This window comes from Mustelus asterias, chromosome 9, assembly GCF_964213995.1.
Source record: "Mustelus asterias chromosome 9, sMusAst1.hap1.1, whole genome shotgun sequence".
Classification (NCBI taxonomy): Eukaryota; Metazoa; Chordata; class Chondrichthyes; order Carcharhiniformes; family Triakidae; genus Mustelus; species Mustelus asterias.
This window is the reverse complement of record NC_135809.1, coordinates 132,049,377-132,068,061: the sequence shown is the minus strand read 5'-3', so window position 1 is coordinate 132,068,061 and position 18,685 is coordinate 132,049,377. Positions and strand designations below refer to the sequence as shown.

Genomic DNA, 18,685 nt, shown 5'->3' with positions numbered 1-18,685 from the left:
GGAGCCATATCAAGCTGTGATACAACCACAGCTTTGATCAGAAGGGTTAGGTAACGGAATCAGAGAACCAGCGGTGCCAGTCTGCCAGTGCAGACGGGGGGAGACTCTTTCAGAGTCTGGAGGCTATTGAAGCAGACAGGAAGGCTGTTTGATGGGCAGGTGTTTCTTGATGAAATCTGCTCCCAGAAGAGTTTTGAGAAAGGTTGTGCCCTGAGCAGTGAGAATCACCCCTAGCCTCAGTATAGCTGCTGGCTGTGTTTGAGGAAAAGGCTACAATCCCTCAGGTGAAGGACTAATCGGGGTTGATTCTACAGACCGGGCTGTGCTTACCCGGGGTTGGAGTGTTTATCTCTATCGCTGTTCTGCACTCAATCATAGAATAAGCTCTTTTGCCAGGTTAATAAAACACGATTGTCTTCGATTTCGAAGCTTTGAGGATATCCTTTTATCATAGAATCCCTACAGTGCAGAAGGAGACCATTCGGCTCATTCAGTCTGCACCGTTAACAATCCCACCCAGGCCCTATCCCCGTAACCCCATGCATTTACCCGAGCTAGTCCCCCTGGCACTAAGGGGCCATTTAGCGCGGCCAATCCACCTAACCCACACAACTTTCGGACTGTGGGAGGAAACTGGAGCACCCGGAGGAAACCCACGCAGACATGGGGAGTACGTGCAAACTCCACAGAGACAGTCAGCTGAGGCTGGAATTGAACCCGGGTCCCTGGTGCTGTGAGGCAGCAGTGCCAACCACTGTGCCACCGTGCAGGATGTGGGTATCGCTGGCTGGGCCCAGCATTTACTGCCCATCCTTTCCAGCCCTAAATTTCAGGAAGATAGTTGAGAGTCAGCGACACTGTTGTGGGTCTGAAATCACTGTTTTCCATGTTCCGAGTGCTGGATGAGAAGACATTCAGTTCGTAGAATTTGACAACAAGAACTGGTGAATAATTACAGGACAGATAAATATGCATAAACATTCGATTAGTTATCATCTATGTCTGGGACACGCGTCCATCTGTCGAAGGAGTCAGTAAATGGGATTGAAATTGTTGATTGAAGTAGCAGCCCCTTTATTGTGGGGACATGATCAATATCCATAAAAATAACCGCTCATAGTTAAATGATAGCGTTTGGATTTTATGATTCAATTGGAGATGTGAAAAGTGACAGTTTATTCCGCTTGGTGTGATTTATATCTGACTAAACGCAGTCACTTACTGTTTCTCCATCGTAAGGGTCATAGCAAACTGAAACATTCAGTAGCTGTTTAAAATTGAAGTGTTGAATTGGGTAATTTTGTTGGAGCGATTTCAGTGAGAGACTGTGGTTAGTAATATAATCCTGCAGTCATGTTTTCTAAGCTGCACCGATCACAGGAACAAGAAGGAAACAAGTAATTCGAAACCCTCCTGCCCAGACATTTTGAGGCAACTATCAACTAATAAAAACTGTCTTCTACATGTGGCCAACAAATGGGAAAAGCAGGTTCCAAATTTTATTACATGTTCCTGTCCAGTATATTCATAGCTCACAAATGTTTGTAAGCTATGATGGCGTCTCTCTCTCTGAAATGGTGTGCATTCACTTTCAAAGCCTGTTAGGCACACCGACACGAATAACTTTCCTTCCTCTATATATGGCATAATTTTATCTTTTGTCACCCTAGGTGGTTATGAGTGTTCCTTCAGAGTGCGGGCGTTTTAGTTGGCCCCAAGAGTTTTTTTATTCATTTAAGTTTAAACGTATTTATTATTGTCACAAACAGGCTTATTAACACCGCAATGAAGTTACTGTGAAAATCCCCCTAGTCGCCCACACTCTGGTGCCTGTTCGGGTACACTGAAGGAGAATTTAGCACGGTCAATGCACCCTAACCAGCACGTCTTTCGGACTGTGGGAGGAAACCGGAGCACCCGGAGGAAACCCACGCAGACATGGGGAGAACATGCAGACTCCACACAGACAGTGACCCAAGATGGGAATCGAACTCAGGTCCCTGGCACTGTGGGGCAGCAGTGCTGACCACTGTGCCACCGTGCAGGACCTGGGCGTCGCTGGCTGGGCCCAGCATTTATTGCCCATCCCTAACTGCCCTCCATTTCAGAGGGTATTTGAGAGTCAGCCACGTTGCTGTGGGTCTGGAATCACATGTAGGCCAGACCAGGTAAGGACAGCAGACTTCCTTCCCTAAAGGGACATTAGTGAACCAGATGGGTTTTTCCGACAATCGACAATGGTTTCATGGTCATCAGTAGATTCTTAATTCCAGATTTTTTATTGAATTCAAATTTCACCATCCGCCGTGGTGGCATTCGAACCCGGATCCCCAGAATTTATCTGGAGTCTCTGGATTATTAATCCAGTGACAATACCACAACACCACTGCACCACCACCACCCCCCCCCCCCCTCCCCCCCCCCCCCTCACCCCCATACAATCTTCACCCTCCATGCCTTCTGCAAGATGCAGATTTAGATGTCAGATCTTCTGCTGGATTTAATGGCCTCACTCGACCCGAGACCAGGAAATCCCACCCGAGACAGTAAATGATAAAACCCTCAGGAGTATTGACAGGCAGCGAGATCTGGGTGCAAATGAACACCAATCACTGAAAGTGGCAATGCAGGTGTATAAGGTAGTCAAGAAGGCATATGGCATGCTTGCCTTCATCAGTCGGGGCATTGGCAGGTCGTGCTGCCGCTGTACAGAACCGTAGTTAGGCCTCATTTGGAATATTGTGTACAATTCTGGGAGCCACACTACCAGAAGGATGTGGATGCTTTGGAGAGGGTACAGAAGAGGTTTACCAGGATATTGCCTGGTCTGGAGGGTATTAGATATGAGGAGAGGTTGGATAAACTTGGTTTGTTCTCACTAGAACGATGGAGTTGAGGGGTGACCTGATAGGGGTTTACAAGATTATGAGTGACATGGACAGAGTGGATAGTCAGATGCTCTTTCCTAGGGTAGAAAAGTCAAGTACTGGGGGACATAGGTTTAAGGTGCGTGGGGAAAAGTTTAGAGGAGATGTGCGAGGCAAGTTTTTTACACAGAGGGTGGTGAATGTCTGGAACGCGCTGCCCGGGGAGGCGGTGGGAGCAGGTACGATAACGGCATTTAAGGGGCAACTAGACGAACACATGAATAGGATGGGAATGGAAGGATACGGATTCTGTATGTGCGGATAGTTTTAGTTGAGGCAGGCATCATGATCAGCACAGGCTTGGAGGGCCGAACGGCCCGTTCCTGTGCTGTATTTTTCTTTGTTCTTTGAGATCAACTTCCCTTTCCATTGTCTGCCACTCGCCCGCTCCGATTCCCGTTGTGGGGCTGGGCAGTGGAATTCTGGCAATTTCCTCAGGTAAACTCTGGCAGGTATTTTCACGGTGGGTTTGACACGGGAGTGAAAGCTCACCGTCTGGCCACGTGCACCAACCATGCTGCGCAGTGGCTCCAGACTCAGATCCCCCTCAGTGCTGCAGTCACAGAGAAGCAACGATGTCCCCTCCTGTGGCTGTATTGAATGAATCTGGCCATAACTCCCCTGATGCAGCAGAGTGCTGCTATTTTTAAAAGGGAAACTGTCCCTTCCTGTCTTCCGAGGAAAGCACATATTTTGTTCCCAGTAAAAATTTCCTCTCTGCGTCAGATGTTGCACATCCGTCCCACAAGTGATTGAGCAGAATGATACTTGACCGCAGTAGCTGCATATTTCTCGATGTGGAGTTGCTGGCATTGGACTGGGGTGGGCACAGTAAGAAGTCTCACAACACCAGGTTAAAGTCCAACAGGTTTATTTGGTAGCACGAGCTTTCGGAGTGCTGCTCCTTCATCAGGTGAGTGCCTAAGGCTCGTGATACCAAATAAACCTGTTGGACTTTAACCTGGTGTTGTGAGACTTCTTACTGTGCATATTTTTCAGCAGCAACGTAAGATATAAGTGCAGACAAGACTCTGACAGCATTTTTGTTGATCTTACAGTTTATAAAAGTAAGCAACATTGTGTATGTATTAAAAAGCAGAAAAGGATTAGGATTATCTTATGAGCGGTGATACAGCCTTAGCATTTGATTCTGTCCGTCTCTCCTTGATCTTTGTTCTCAAGAGATTTGATCCCCTCAATTGCGTTCCCAGCTTCCAGCCCATTCGTCTCCATCCCTCGATATAAATAGAAGTACATCGCACGTTTAGAGATTTCACTCAGTTTTATACTCCGGCTGTAGGCTGCTTTGAGGTTTGGCGACGGGAAACATCTTTATTTCATAGCTGCCTGAAGCATTTCCATGTGCCTAACGGCTTAATTGTTCACAACTATAATTAAACTGCGGGATAATAAATGTGTAGAAGAGGAATGTCACAAGGACAAGCACTGCCAGAGTGATGGAGTCACATTTCACTGAGAAAGAAATACCACAGAATGGTCACAGCAGTGAAGGATTGTGTCCGCACTGGCTCTCCCAGTGACTAATTCACCTAGTTCCCTGCCCGCCTTCTTTAAGTTTAGTTTATTTATTAGTGTCACAAGTAGGCTTGCATTAACACTGCAATGAAGTTACTGTGAAAATCCCCTAGTCGCAACACTCCGGCGCCTGTTCGGGTACACTGAGGGAGAATTTAGCATGGCCAATGCACCTAACCAGCCCCCCTTTTGGACTGTGGAAGGAAACCGGAGCACCCGGAGGAAACCCACGCAGAGACGGGGAGAATGTGCAGACTCCGCACAGACAGTGACGCAAGCCGGGAATCGAACCTGGATCCCTGGCGCTGTGAGGCAGCAGTGCTAACCACTGTGCCACCGTGCTGCCCAATTCTCCTCGCAACCGTGCACATTCTTCCTTTTCAGATAACAATCCAATTTCCTCTTGAATGCCCCAGTTGACCCTGCCTCCGGTACACGCCTACACAGCACATTCCACATCCTAACCACTCGCTGTGTGAAAAACATCACCGTTGCTTCTTTCGCCAGTTCTGTGCCCTCTTGATCATTCTACCAGTGGGAACAATTTTTTTTACAATCATCTCTGCACAGATCTCTGCTGATTCAGAATACCTCTCTCAGATTTCCTCTCTTCTCCAAGGAGAACAGCCCCAACTTCTTCGATCTATCCATCTACACCATCCCCAAAGGTTTGGCAAATACCCGCAGGTCACCCTTACTTGTGTAATAAGCCATCCTGCCCTCTGTGGGAAATATCAAAGGAATTCAGATGGTGGCATTTCTGGGGTGAAGGGTTTATCTTCTGAGGACAGGTTGGACAGTTTGGGCCTCTCTCCATTGGGGTTTAGGAGAATGAGAGGTGATCTTATTGAAACGAATAGCATTCTGAGGGGAATTGACATAGAATCCTCCAGTGCAGAAAGAGGCCATTTGGCCCATCGAATCTGCACCAACAACAATCCCACCCAGACCCTATTCCCTAACCCTAACCCCACATATTTACCCTGCTAGCCCCCCTGACACTAAGGGCAATTTATCATGGCCAATCTACCTAACCTGCACATCTTTGGACTGTGGAAGGAAACCGGAGCACCCGGAGGAAACCCAGGCAGACACGGGGAGAATGTGTAAACCCCAGAGTGGGTGCTAAGAGGATGTTGGGGGAAACACTAAAAAGTTTAAGAATAATGGGTCTCCCACTTCAGACGGAGATAAGGAGGAAATAATTCTCTCAGAGGGTCGTTATTCTGTGGAATTCTCTTCCCCAGACGCAGAGGAGGCTGAGTCATTGAATATATTCAAGACTGAGGTCGAGATATTCTTGACTAATGAGGGAGTCAAAGGCTAGCGGGGTGTACGGGATAGTAGAGTTGAGGTCACAGTCAGATCAGCCGTGATCTTATCAAATGGTGGAGCAGGCTCGAAGGGCCGAATGGCCTCCTCCTCCTCCCAATTTGTAAGTGTCAAATTATATCTCTCATTCCAAAAAGAGGTGACATTAATGAGAGTGCCTGTACAGAGTCTGGGTGTTTCTCTGTGGCGCTGGGAATTCACTGTGTTGGCCAGGGAAACGGCTCCGTTTTCAGCCATGGTTTAGGTTGTTTGTTCTGACATGGACGTTCTTCTTTGATAGAGATAGGATATAGAACCATCCAGAAATAAACCTGGAGACTGATGAGGTGCAATGGGGGCTTTGAGTAAATGATTGTGAGTGCTGCAATGGAAGAGAAATTCTACCTTTGAGAAGCTGTAATTGTGAACTTCCTGCTGGTGAGCACAGACCGAGTGCTTTCAGTGATATTTACGCACGGCCACTGAGATCGGCTCTGAGGAGACTCTTAAAGGCAAAGGAGGAAATGGAAAGCAGGATAATTTATGGAGTGTTACAGCGAGTACAAACAAGATTGGCACTGGGGAGAATCGAGAGAGGGAAATGCCGAGAAGCTGGATAGGTGCCCTGAAGGCTGGAGTGGCACGGTGGCACAGTGGTTAGCACAGCTGTCTCACAGCGCCAGGGACCCGGGTTCGATTCCCGGCTTGGGTCACTGTCTGTGCGGAGTCTGCACGTTCTCCCCATGTCTGCGTGGGTTTCCTCCAGATGCTCCGGTTTCCTCCCACAGTCCGAAAGACGTGCTGGTTAGGGTGCATTGCCCGTGCTAAATTCTCCCTCAGTGTACCCGAACAGGTGCCGGAGTGTGACGACTCGGGGATTTTCACAGTGACTTCATTGCAGTGTTAATGTAAGTCTACTTGGGACACTAATGAATAAAGTTAAACTTAAACTATATATGCAGGTCATTGGCTGGGCTACAGGGCTGGTGGAAATAGGAGAAGTGGAAATATTCACACGTGAGATCAAAGATTTTGAGTTTGGTGTGATAAGAGCGAGTGAGGTGGTGGAGATTGCTGGGAAGTTTAATGAGATGGAGGACAGGGATTTGAGCAGATAGAATTTGTGCAACTTGGTATTTGAGGGAGTTGCCAAGCTCGGGTCTTTGTGGAACTCAGTGAGTGGATGAGGATTTTGGTGGCAGTGTGGTCAGGTGGTGAAGGGCAATGACTGTAGAGACGGGAGAAGCCGGTTTTACTCATAGACGGGGGATTAGAGTCTTCATTCAGATTGAAGAAGATACTGAGATTGCAAACGCATTGCGCGGTCTTCACTCATAACTCAATGGGTGCTGCAGTCACGGGAAAAGCCTCGATGGCTTTGGACAGAGCTGAGTGGGCAAGATTTATATTCACAATATTCAGCTGGAAAAGATACTGCAAAAGAAACATAGAAACCAGAAGCAGGAGGAGGCCATTCGGCCCTTCGAGCCTGCTCTGTCATTCATCTTCATCATGGCTGATTATCGAATGCAATATCTGATTCCCCTGCCCCCCCATATCCCTCGATCCCTTTAGCCCCAAGAGCGATACCTAACTTCTTCTTGAGATCACACAATGTTTTGGCCTCAACTACTTTCTGTGGTAGTGAATTCCACACATTCACCACCCTCTGGGTGAAGAAATTTCTCCTCACCTCAGTCCTAAAAGGTTTACCCCTTATCCTCAAACTATGACCCCCAAGCTCTGACAAAGGGTCATCCAGACTCGAAACATTGGCTCTATTCTCTCCCCACAGATGCTGTCAGACCCACTGAGATTTTCCAGCATTTTCTGTTTTTGTGACCTCTAGTTCTGGACTCCCCACCATCAAGAAATTTCTTTCTGAATCTACCCTGTCTAATCCTGTTAGGATTTTATAAGTTTCTGTGAAATCCCCTCTCACTCTTCTAAACTCCAGTGAATATAATCCTAACCAATTTAGTCTCTCCTCATATGACAGACTTGCCATCCCAGGAATCAGCCTGGTAAACTTTCACTGTACTTCCTCTATAGCAAGGACATCCTTCCTCAGGTAGGGCACCGAAACTGCACACAATACTCGATTTTAGTTGGCAATCTGACAGGACAGAGAGAACCATGGAATTGAAGATGGAGATAGAGATTAAACTGTTTTTTGCCCAGATAGCATTAACTTTCTGATTCACTTCTGAAGGTTAATGCTGTTTCTGGGTAATCCCTCTGAAGTGCAGGCTAGTGAGGTTCGTGGTGGATCCTGGGAACACTGGGGAGGTTTTGTTTACTTGCTTTGTTCCTTCAGAAACCACCTTTTTCCCTTCAGGGGATAGTGCAGAGATTTTGGAAGGATTAGCAGGATTATCATTACCACATCATGAACACTTGTGCCCAACAAGGCCTGGAACGGCACTGTGGCACAGTGGTTAGCGCTGCTGCCTCACAGTGCCAGGGAGCTGGGTTCGATTCCCAGCTTGGGTCACTGTCTGTGCGGAGTCTGCACGTTCTCCCCATGTCTGCGTGGGTTTCCTCCGGGTGCTCCGGTTTCCTCCCACAGTCTGAAAGACATGCTGGTTAGGGTGCATTGGCCATGCTAAATTCTCCCTCAGTGTTACCCAAACAGACACCAGAGTGTGGCGACTAGGGGATTTTCACAGTAACTTCATTGCAGTGTTAATGTGAGCATACTTGCAAATAAACTTCCACAATCTGGAGAATTTCAAATGTGGTTAATTAGACTTTGTTCGAATGCCTGGGTGGAAAGGATTTTTAATACCAGCTTTTGTTTAGTCACGATCTTTAGCGAGTTGGTGTGTTTTGAGATGCGTGCTGTGCAGTAAGTCGAAATGGAGCAACATTAGTTTGTGCAACTTAACCCATTTCAATTGTTGAAGGTAGCTCGCTGGGAGCCTCTAGTGGCCGAGTCACAGAAAGGCAGCAGCATGTGCCAGCGAGAGACTTCACAATCACCAAATATTTCTCAGCACTCGAGATTACAAACTTTTGACTTTTTGCACTTAACAGATTATCAGATTTTAATCTCCCAGAAAAGCTTCATAAAATTATTCCCTTTTATAGAAATGTTACTGTTTTTGGGAGGGATTCCAATAAAAATTCTCCCACAGGGTTGGTCGTTCGCAAACATCCGGTGGGATTTTCCAGCCGCGCTCACCCTGAAACGGGAAAAACCCGCCCGAGGTCAATGGACCTTTCCAGGGTCCGCCCCTGGCGATTCCCATGGCGGGCAGGACGGTAAAATTCGCCCCAGTGAGTTTGTGGGCAGCACGGTGGCACAGTGGTTAGCACTGCTGCCTGTGAGCGCCAGGGACCCGGGTTCGATTCCTGGCCTCACACGGTATGCATGTGTGTGTGTGCTGTGTATGCATGCGTGTGTCTATGTATGTGTGGTGCGTGTGTGTGTGTGTGTATGTGTGGTGTGTGTGTCTGGTTTGAGTGTGTGTCTGAGGTGAGTGTGTCTGTGTGGAGTCTGCACATTTTCCCCGTGTCTGCGTGGGTTTTCTCCGGGTGCTCCGGTTTCCTCCCACAGTCCAAAAGACGTGCGCGTCAGGTGGACTGTCCAGTCTAAAATGCTCCTTAGTGTCAGGGGGACTAGCTAGGGTAAATGCATGGGGTTATGGGGATAGGGCCTGGGTGGGATTGTTGGTGCAGGCTTGATGGGCAGAATGGCCTCCTTTTGCATGGTAGGGATTCTAAAACGGAAGCTCTGACCGTTGTCCACGCACTAATTTAGTTTTCCTCTGCAGCATCCCATCACCCGTGTCGCTCGGGTGAGTTTCTGTGTAACAGTGGGCTTTGTATCAACTCTGGCTGGAGATGCGACGGAGACTTTGATTGTGATGACCAGTCCGATGAAAAGAATTGCAGTGAGTTTTTTATCTTAAACCACATTCCTCAAACAAAAAAGCACAAATATTCTGGGATACAATTGGCATCAAACATCACAGTTTCAATTACTGGATCACCAGAGGAAAGATATAAAAAATACTCTGCTTTATCCTTACCCAGCTGCCTCACAATGCACTAGCGACCAGTTCCGCTGCAAGTCAGGCCGCTGTGTCCGGTTGTCGTGGCGATGTGACGGAGAGGACGATTGTTCCGATAACAGTGATGAAGATGACTGCGAGAAAGCAGGTGACAGCGGGGATTGTTAAATAGCATTGCTGTTTGATATAGAATCATGTGGAGCAGGAAGAGGCCATCCGGTCCATCGAGTCTGCACCAACTCTCCGAAAGAGCATCTTATCCAGACCCTCCTCTCTGCCCCATCCCCATCACCTCACACATTCACTACGGCCAATCCACCCAACCTGAACATCTTTGGATTGTGGGAGGAAACTGGAGCACCCGGAGGAAACCACACAGACACGGGGAGAACACGCACACACACACACAGCACACATATGCACGCATACAGACACACACATGCACAGACACACACAGATTCACATACACTCACATACACACACGCATAGACACACACACACACTTACACACACACGCACACATTCAGCACATGCTCACACACTCACACCAGACACATGCACACACCACACATACATGCATTCACACACACACACACTACACACGCATACAGACACACTCACACCAGACACACACACTCACACCAGACACACACACAGACGCACATACAGACACACACATACACTCACACACAGACACGCACACACACATGTGCGATTAGTACTGTGATTCATATAAGTAAGATCTGTGACAGTCACATTAATTCACGTGAACTTGGTTGTTTTAATACATCAGTATTATCATTTTACCCAATCCATGGCAGCATCACACTTTGGCAGCACAGATTCGGGGCAAGTGATGTGGATGATTTTTTATTCTTTCACGGGATGTGGGCGTCGCTGGTAGGGCCAACATTTATTGCCCATCCCTAATTGCCCTGGAACTGAACATTTATTTCAGAGGGCATTTGAGAGTCAACCACATTGCTGTGGCTCTGGAGTCACATGTCGGCCAGACCGGGTAAGGATGGCAGATTTCCTTTCCTAAAGGACATTAGTGAACCAGATGGGTTTTTATAACAATTGATGATAGTTGTCATGGTCACTATTACTGAAACTAGCTACATATTCCAGATTTATTAATTGAATTTAAATTTCATCCGCTGCCACGCTGGGATTTGAACCATGTTCTCAGGGCATCAGCCTGGGCCTCTGAATTGCTAGTCCAGTGAAATTACCACTACACTGTCCATCTCCCAATTTCAGGGAAAGAAAATGATGCCCGGTGCTTCCTGATTTTCCGTTAGGCAGCAGCGTTGGATAAACCTCCCTGTCCATGTGTAGACTCAAGACAGGTTGCTCCAGAGATGTTAACTCTCCTTTGCTCTCCAGCAGAACAGCCTCACTGTGCTCCCGATCAGTTCACATGTGGTACTGGGCGATGCATTGGGCAACGGAAAGTGTGCAATGGTGCCAAGGATTGCCAAGACGGCAGTGACGAAATCCCACATCAGAACTGCCGTAAGTCTGAGCGTCATCAGAAGCGTGGCGTGATGACGCATTTCATGAAATTAATTTTTGTGTGGAGTCAGTGGCTGGGATTTTCCATGGGACTTGCCGTGGGAGAATCAGCAGCCTAGACAAAAGTCCATTGATTTTTGGGAAGGCCAGATGATCTCGGCAATGGGCGGTGTCAGAAAATCCTATCGGATGTCTGATCTTCCATAGCGTCAACTCTCATTATCCAACGTGTTAATGGCAGGATTCTGTTATCAACAGAAAGTGACAGAGAAACGGTTGTGTTTTGCTCAGCTAAGTATTTGGTTGGTGTTTCTTTTTGATAAGGTGCTTCTGTTTTCAGTTTGGTCCCACACGCCGTGCCGTGTGGAAGGAGCCAAACAGCCCCAGCCAGTCAGCTGCCAGGTGATTAGTGATCAGGAAAGCTCGGCTAAGGCTGAGATTCTCAACTCCTTGTGAAGCAGATTCGCACATCTCCTCTTAGCCTGAAGACAATTGGAAGGAGAGGATTGGCAGCGATGTGAGCCCTCTGAGACCATAAGGTACAGGAAGAAGTCTCACAACGCAAGATTAAAGTCCAACAGGCTTATTTGGAATCATGAGAGTCACCTGATGAAGGAGCAGCACTCTGAAAGCTCGTGATTCCAAATAAACCTGTTGGACTTTAACCTGGTGTTGTGAGACTTCTTACTGTGTTCACCCCAGTCCAACGCCGACATCTCCACATCATCAGATATAGGAGCAGAATTAGACCATTCGGCCCATCGTGTCTGCTCCGCCATTCAGTCATGGCTGATATGATTCTCTTCCCCATTCTCCTGCCCTGTCTCTGTAACCCCTGATCCCCTCATTGATCAAGAACCTATCTATCTCTGTCTGAAAGACACTCAATGACCTGGCTACACAATGTGGAGATGCCGACGTTGGACTGGGGTAAACACAATAAGAAGTTTAACAACACCAGGTTAAAGTCCAACAGGTTTATTTGGTAGCAAAAGCCATGTGGCTTTTGCTACCAAATAAACCTGTTGGACTTTAACCTGGTGTTGTTAAACTTCTTACTGGCTACACAAGACAGGGCAGCAGCACGTCAACCCTCTTTTGACAGCACTTTCCTTGGTGTGGGGCGTTGGTCACATTCTAACAAAATGGCAGGATGACAGCACTCCCTCCTGATGGGGGACACTGTAGTTCACACAGGGTCTAATCCTCCGAACCCTAACCCTAACGGAATGGCTATTGATAAGGTGCACCTTATCAAAAATGAAATGCATTGCGACACATCCCCCCCCCCCCCCCCCCTCCCGGGCATTGCGACACCCCCCCCCCCTGCATTGCGACACCCATCCCCCCCGCCCCACCCGGCAGTGTGACACACCCTCTCCCCCCCCCCCCCCCCCTCCCCCCCCTCAACCTGGCATTGCGACACGCTCCTCATCACCACGCCCCCCTCCCCCCCGGCATTGCGACACACCCCTCACCCCCCACCCTGCTCCTCGCCAGGGCTCCCCCTGGCAATACTGGGGCTGAAGAGCTGCCAGCTCTCTGATTGGCTGGTAACCCATGGATGCCAGGTCATCCTGCCATTTTGTTAGAATGTGACCAGTGACAACTTTGTATTGGATGTAATGTGACCAATGGGAACAAGATGTAAGGGTCAGCTGACCCAGTAAACCATGGAACCAATTACAGAGTGATGTAATAGTCAGCTGACCAGCTGATTCACTACAAATAAGGAACGATGTAGAATTGTGGGGAGTTTGGAGTGGCCCAGGGCGAGGCCCCAAGTTTGCAGTAATGGTGTTTCTCTATTAAACCCTTTCTTTGATTTATAAGTTGGAGTAAATGTTGTTGTATTTTCACTAGCTGCATTTTGTAGAGTTCCTTCTGAAGAAATACGCTTGGGGGTAGGGGGGAGGGTGAGTGGAGGGGTGGGGGTTCACACGTTCGAAGGTGGCTGGAGGTTTGCCCGCTTCCAGTATTCTGGCTGGCGGTCACCGTCCGTGTCGAATCCCGGTCAGTTGGGTAGACCGTTGCTAAAGGGTTATCCACCGCAGTTACGATGCGTAAGAACTCATTTTGTGCTTTGGAAATCAGGTGAACTCTCTGAAGAGGAGAGCTGCAACGTGAATAACGGTGGATGTGCGCACAAGTGCCAGCAGGTTCGAGGCATCGTGCAGTGTACCTGCCACACAGGCTACCGACTGACGCAGAATGGAAAACTGTGCCAAGGTAAGCCCCAAAAACAGCCGCTTCTTCACTTCAAGAGTGCACTGGATCCTGCTGAGTTCCCTCAGCAGCCAACCACCCACCTCTTTTTTAAAATTTGATTTGATTTATTATTGTCTCATGTATTAGCATACAGTGAAAAGTATTGTTTCTTGCGCGCTATACAGACAAAACATACCGTTCATAGAGAAGGAAAGGAGTGTGCAGAATGTAGTGTTCCAGTCATAGCTAGGGTGTAGAGAAAGATCAACTTAATGTGAGGTAGGTCCATTCAAAAGTCTGATGGCAGCAGGGAAGAAGCTGTTCTTGAGTCAATTGGTACTTGTCCTCAGACTTTTGTATCTTTTTCCCAACGTAAGAAGATGGAAGAGTGAATGTCCGGGCTGCGTGGAGTCCTTGATTATGCTGGCTGCTTTGCCGAGGCAGCTGGAAGTGTAGACAGAGTCAATGGATGGGAGTCTGGTTTGCGTGATGGATTGGGCTACATTCACGACCTTTTGTAGTTTCTTGCGGTCTTGGGCAGAGCAGGAGCCCATACCAAGTTGTGATACAACCAGAAAGAATGCTTTCTATGGCGCATCTGTAAAATTTGATGAGAGTCGTAGCTGACATGCCAAATTTTCTTAGTCTTCTGAGAAAGTAGAGGCATTGGTGGGCTTTCTTAAAATAGAACATAGAACATAGAACAGTACAGCACAGAACAGGCCATTCGGCTCACGATGTTGTGCCGAGCTTTATCTGAAACCAAGATCAAGCTATCCCACTCCCTATCATCCTGGTGTGCTCCATGTGCCTATCCAATAACCGCTTAAATGTTCCTAAAGTGTCTGACTCCACTATCACTGCAGGCAGTCCATTCCACACCCCAACCACTCTCTGCGTAAAGAACCTACCTCTGATATCCTTCCTATATCTCCCACCACGAACCCTATAGTTATGCCCCCTTGTAATAGCTCCAACCACCCGAGGAAATAGTCTTTGAGTCAAAGATTCTTTCTTAACTATAGTGTCGGCATGGGAGGACCAGGACAGGTTGTTGGTGATCTGGACACCTAAAAACTTGAAGCTCTCGACCATTTCTATTGATGTAAATCCTGCAGAGATGTAGGGTCTCTGTGGAAGAGTGAGAGGGAGCAGGGAGACCAAATTGCCCATCGTTAATGGGGTTGATTGGGTAGTGAGAACATAAAGGAAGATGCAGAGATACTGACTGTCCTGCTCCTGACCACAGCAGCTCCAGCTGTTCCCTGGTAAACTTCTCATCAAAGATTTCCCAGTAAGATTCACTTCCTCTGGGTTAGAATTCACGGTGCAACCTTCGATTAATGGAAAGTTAATTGTGGTGCTCTGAAAAATGGTGTCGCTTCACAAGGTGACAGCCAACTTATCGAGAAAACTTTCATTTTTGTGTCTGCATTCCGTTAAAGAAGGTTCTTTTTTTTCACTATGTACCCGGGGTAGATGTTGTTAACCATTCAGATCCATACAGTTTAAGTTTAAAGTTTATTTATTAGTGTCACAAGTAGGTTTACATTAACACTGCAATGAAGTTACTGTGAGAATCCCCTAGTCGCCACACTCCAGCGCCTGCTCGGGTACACTGAGGGAGAATTTAGCACGGCCAATACACCTTAACCAGCACATCTTTCGGAGGAAACCGGAGCTCCCGGAGGAAACCTATGCAGACACGGGGAGAACGTGCAGACTCCACACAGACAGTGACCCGAGGCCAGGAACCGAACCCGGGTCCCTGGCGCTGTGAGGCAGCAGTGCTAACCACTGTGCTACTGTGCTGCTATCTGAACCAATGATATCGATGAGAATCAGGACTGCCAAGTTTATTTTTTGGAGGCGCTGTTGTCCCCTGCAATGGGTTGTTGCAGTTACATTTCCAGGATGAAATGAATATCAGCTTGAAAAGCAGACTGGTCGAAGGCTCCATAATACCTCAAAAATATACAGAATGGAGTGTCAGACCCTTCGTTCGGGCAGACGGGAATGGGGCGGGAGCGGGTGGACAGGCAGTGCCATGGATGTGCTAACATTGAGAAAATAAAACTCAAGCCTGCAGCACTCTCATTCTCCTCCAGTCATTTCTACATTCACAACTTTTTGTCGGAAAGTGAGCAAATGGTTGGTAAATCCGCAACTTGAGTTCTGGCCTCTTCATGTCCCCCTTCACTTTCTGTGTAGCTTCTCATCTTCACGTGTCTTTTTCAGTTGCCGGCCTCTACTCGAGTAACTATCTTACTCCCTCTTGAATCCCTGGATTGAACCTGCTGCCAGCACTTTTCCAGGCAGTGCAGCAGAATTGTTACATTTGGCCCGTCGTGTCCGCACCGGTCCTCCAAGTGAGCATCATGGCTGAATGCCGTTCCCTTGCCTTTTCCCCGTACCCCTTGCACATTGTTTCTCCGGCAATGTGCCAGCCTTAATGAGGAGTGGTTCGCTATTCCTAGTTTCCTGGATTGTTCTGGAGACGCCAATAATTCTGGGCTTTTTTCCCAGTCGGGTTTGGTCCGTGATGCAGTAAGATCTGGCTGGCTTCAGTAAAATGCTTTGCCTGCAGGATGTGGTACCCTCTACATGAAATGAAGTTGTGCAACTTCAACCCGGTGCCAATTGGTTTGGCCCCACAACATAAGACTGCCTGAATTGGGCATCCTTGGCACCTGTTTTGACCCATAGCTAAAGGTGGTTTGAGTCCTATTTAGAACAGAATTTAATGTGGTGCCAGTTGGCCGCTCTTTTGGGATTGTGGCAAAGGACATTTTTTGGACAGAGTAGAGGGAGTTTAGCACTCGATGTAGCCTGAGTATGGAGCGAAATGCCAATGGGTTTGATTTCTTGTGAATATTTCTTGACCAGAACACATGGGACTTAGGGATTGTAGAACCTTAGAATCCCTACAGTGCAGAAGTAGGCCATTTGGCCCATCGAGCCTGCACCAACAACAATCCCACCCAGGCCCTATCCCAGTAACCCCATATATTTCCCCCCATAACCCCACATATCCCGCTTACCTATGCATCCCGGGACACTAAAGGGCAATTTAGCATGGCCAATCCACCTAACCCGCACAGCTTTGGACTGTGGGAGGAAACTGGAGCACCCGGAGGAAACCCACGCAGACACGGAGAGAACGTGCAGACTCCGCACAGTGACCCAAGCCGGGAATCAAACCCAGGTCTCTGGGGCTGTGAGGCAGCAGTGCTAACCACTGTGTCACCGTGCCGCCCATATTACTGTACAACATTCCATTCAGCCTTCTCCTCATTATGAAGGGTAACAAAATGGACCTGATCAGGACATCATCTGCGCTGAGCTCCCAGGAGGTTTAATTTGAATTGTTTTTTGCTGACAGCAACAAGTTGCTGATAAAGCCAGTTCCCAATTAGAAGTCTGAGCATTTCCGCCACTCACGGAGAAGCTTTTGACACTATCGGTGCCTAGATGACGTTTTTTATCTTTTTCAGTTTGTTGTCCTTCCATCCCGTCAGTAATACCGGTCTCCGATTTGTTTGGAAAGTGAAATGGAACTCAACTGCGCCAGGGGTGTCTGCCTTTGTCCCACTGCCCAGTCTCTGTGTTGGTATCCTTGTGTGAGGTTAAATAAACCACGTACTTAAGATGTTATCTCAGTGGCCTCAGAGCTGCTGTTCATTGGAGAATACCTCCTGCACGGTTGTGAGTGGCTTTCTAATCAGAAGATGAGACTAGGAGGGAAGCAATCAATTGTACACAGGAATTAGGAGCAGGAGTGGGCCATTTGGCCCCTCGAGGCTGCTCTGCCATTCAGTAACACGGATTGTGGCCCCAACTCCACATTAACACACAATAAATGGGAATGTACTAAGAAGGATAGATGAAGAAAGAGATCTTGGCGTACAAGTACACAGGTCCCTAAAGGCAGCAGTTCAAGTAGACAAGGTTGTACAGAAGGTAAGTGGAATGCTCTCCTTCGTTGGCAGAGGTATAGAATATAAAAGTAAGGATATAATGTTGGAATTGTATAAAACACTGGTGAGGCCACAACTGGAATATCGTGTGCAGTTCTGGTCACCATTTTACAGGAAGGACATCATTGCTCTGGAGAGAGAGCAGAGGAGGTTTACAAGAATGACACCAGGGCTGGAAAAGTGTAGCTATGAGGAGAGATTGGATAGGTTGGGGTCATTTTCCTTGGGACAAAGAAGGCTGAGGGGTGATCTGATAGAGGTGTACAACATTATGAGGGGAAGAGATAGGGTGGACAGGATAAAATTATTTCCCTTGGTGGAGAATTCTGGCTGTAGAGATTTGCATTCTAATCAGTATTCTGTAACTTGATTTCTGTGCCTGTGCACTGTTTGAGAGCACATTTCCACTCCATCTGACGAAGGAGCAGTGCTCCGAAAGCTTATGGTATTTGCTACCAAATAAATCTGTTGGACTTTAACCTGGTGTTGTGAGACTTCTTACGGAGAATTCTAGAACCAGTGGACATAGATTCAGGATAAGTGGCAGGTGTTAGGTGTAGAGGGGACATGAAGAAGAACTGTTTTACGCACAGAGTGGTGTGTGTGGTGAATTCGCTGCCCGGGGTGATGGTGGAGGCAGAGACCTTAAACATGTTTAAAAAGTACCTGGATCCGCATCTCCAGTGCTGTAAGCTACAGAGCTATGGGCTGGGTGCAGGAAGGTTGGATTAGAAAGGGCACCAGTGTGTCTTCGGCCTGGCATGGTCAAGATGGGCTGTATGGCCTCCTTCTGTGCTGTAACTTTTCTACGGTTCTATTATATCCACCTTCCATAATCTATGTCTCCCTCGTTAGACGAGAATCTATCGACCTCTGCCTTAAAGATATTCACTGGCTCTTCCTCCAGCACTCTGTAAGGGAGTTCCAAAGAATTACAACCTTCTGAGAGAAAAAAACTCCTTCTCCTGTCCACCTCAATTGGAAGATCCCTCATTTTTAAACGGTATCATTCAACATCGAGAGTGTTATTTGATGATGTAGGTGTCACAGAGATACATTTCCAGTATTGTGTTAACCGCTGTGCTGACTCCAACAGATATTGACGAGTGTGCTGAGGATGGATACTGCAGTCAAGGCTGTACCAACTTAGAGGGAGGATTCCAGTGCTGGTGTGTCCAGGGCTACGAACTGC

General features: G+C 47.7%; 1 protein-coding gene across 1 annotated transcript in view; it reads left to right on the top strand.

Moving 5' to 3' along the window:
• LOC144499290 (low-density lipoprotein receptor-related protein 4-like) overlaps window positions 1–18,685 on the top strand; it is a 230,616-nt gene that overhangs the window by 115,892 nt on the left and 96,039 nt on the right. Inside the window, exons 6-10 of the mRNA XM_078221406.1 lie at window positions 9,551–9,670; window positions 9,813–9,938; window positions 11,183–11,308; window positions 13,403–13,537; window positions 18,590–18,685. Of these exons, the coding sequence (XP_078077532.1) occupies window positions 9,551–9,670; window positions 9,813–9,938; window positions 11,183–11,308; window positions 13,403–13,537; window positions 18,590–18,685 (603 nt within the window). The remainder of the gene's footprint in view (window positions 1–9,550; window positions 9,671–9,812; window positions 9,939–11,182; window positions 11,309–13,402; window positions 13,538–18,589) is intronic.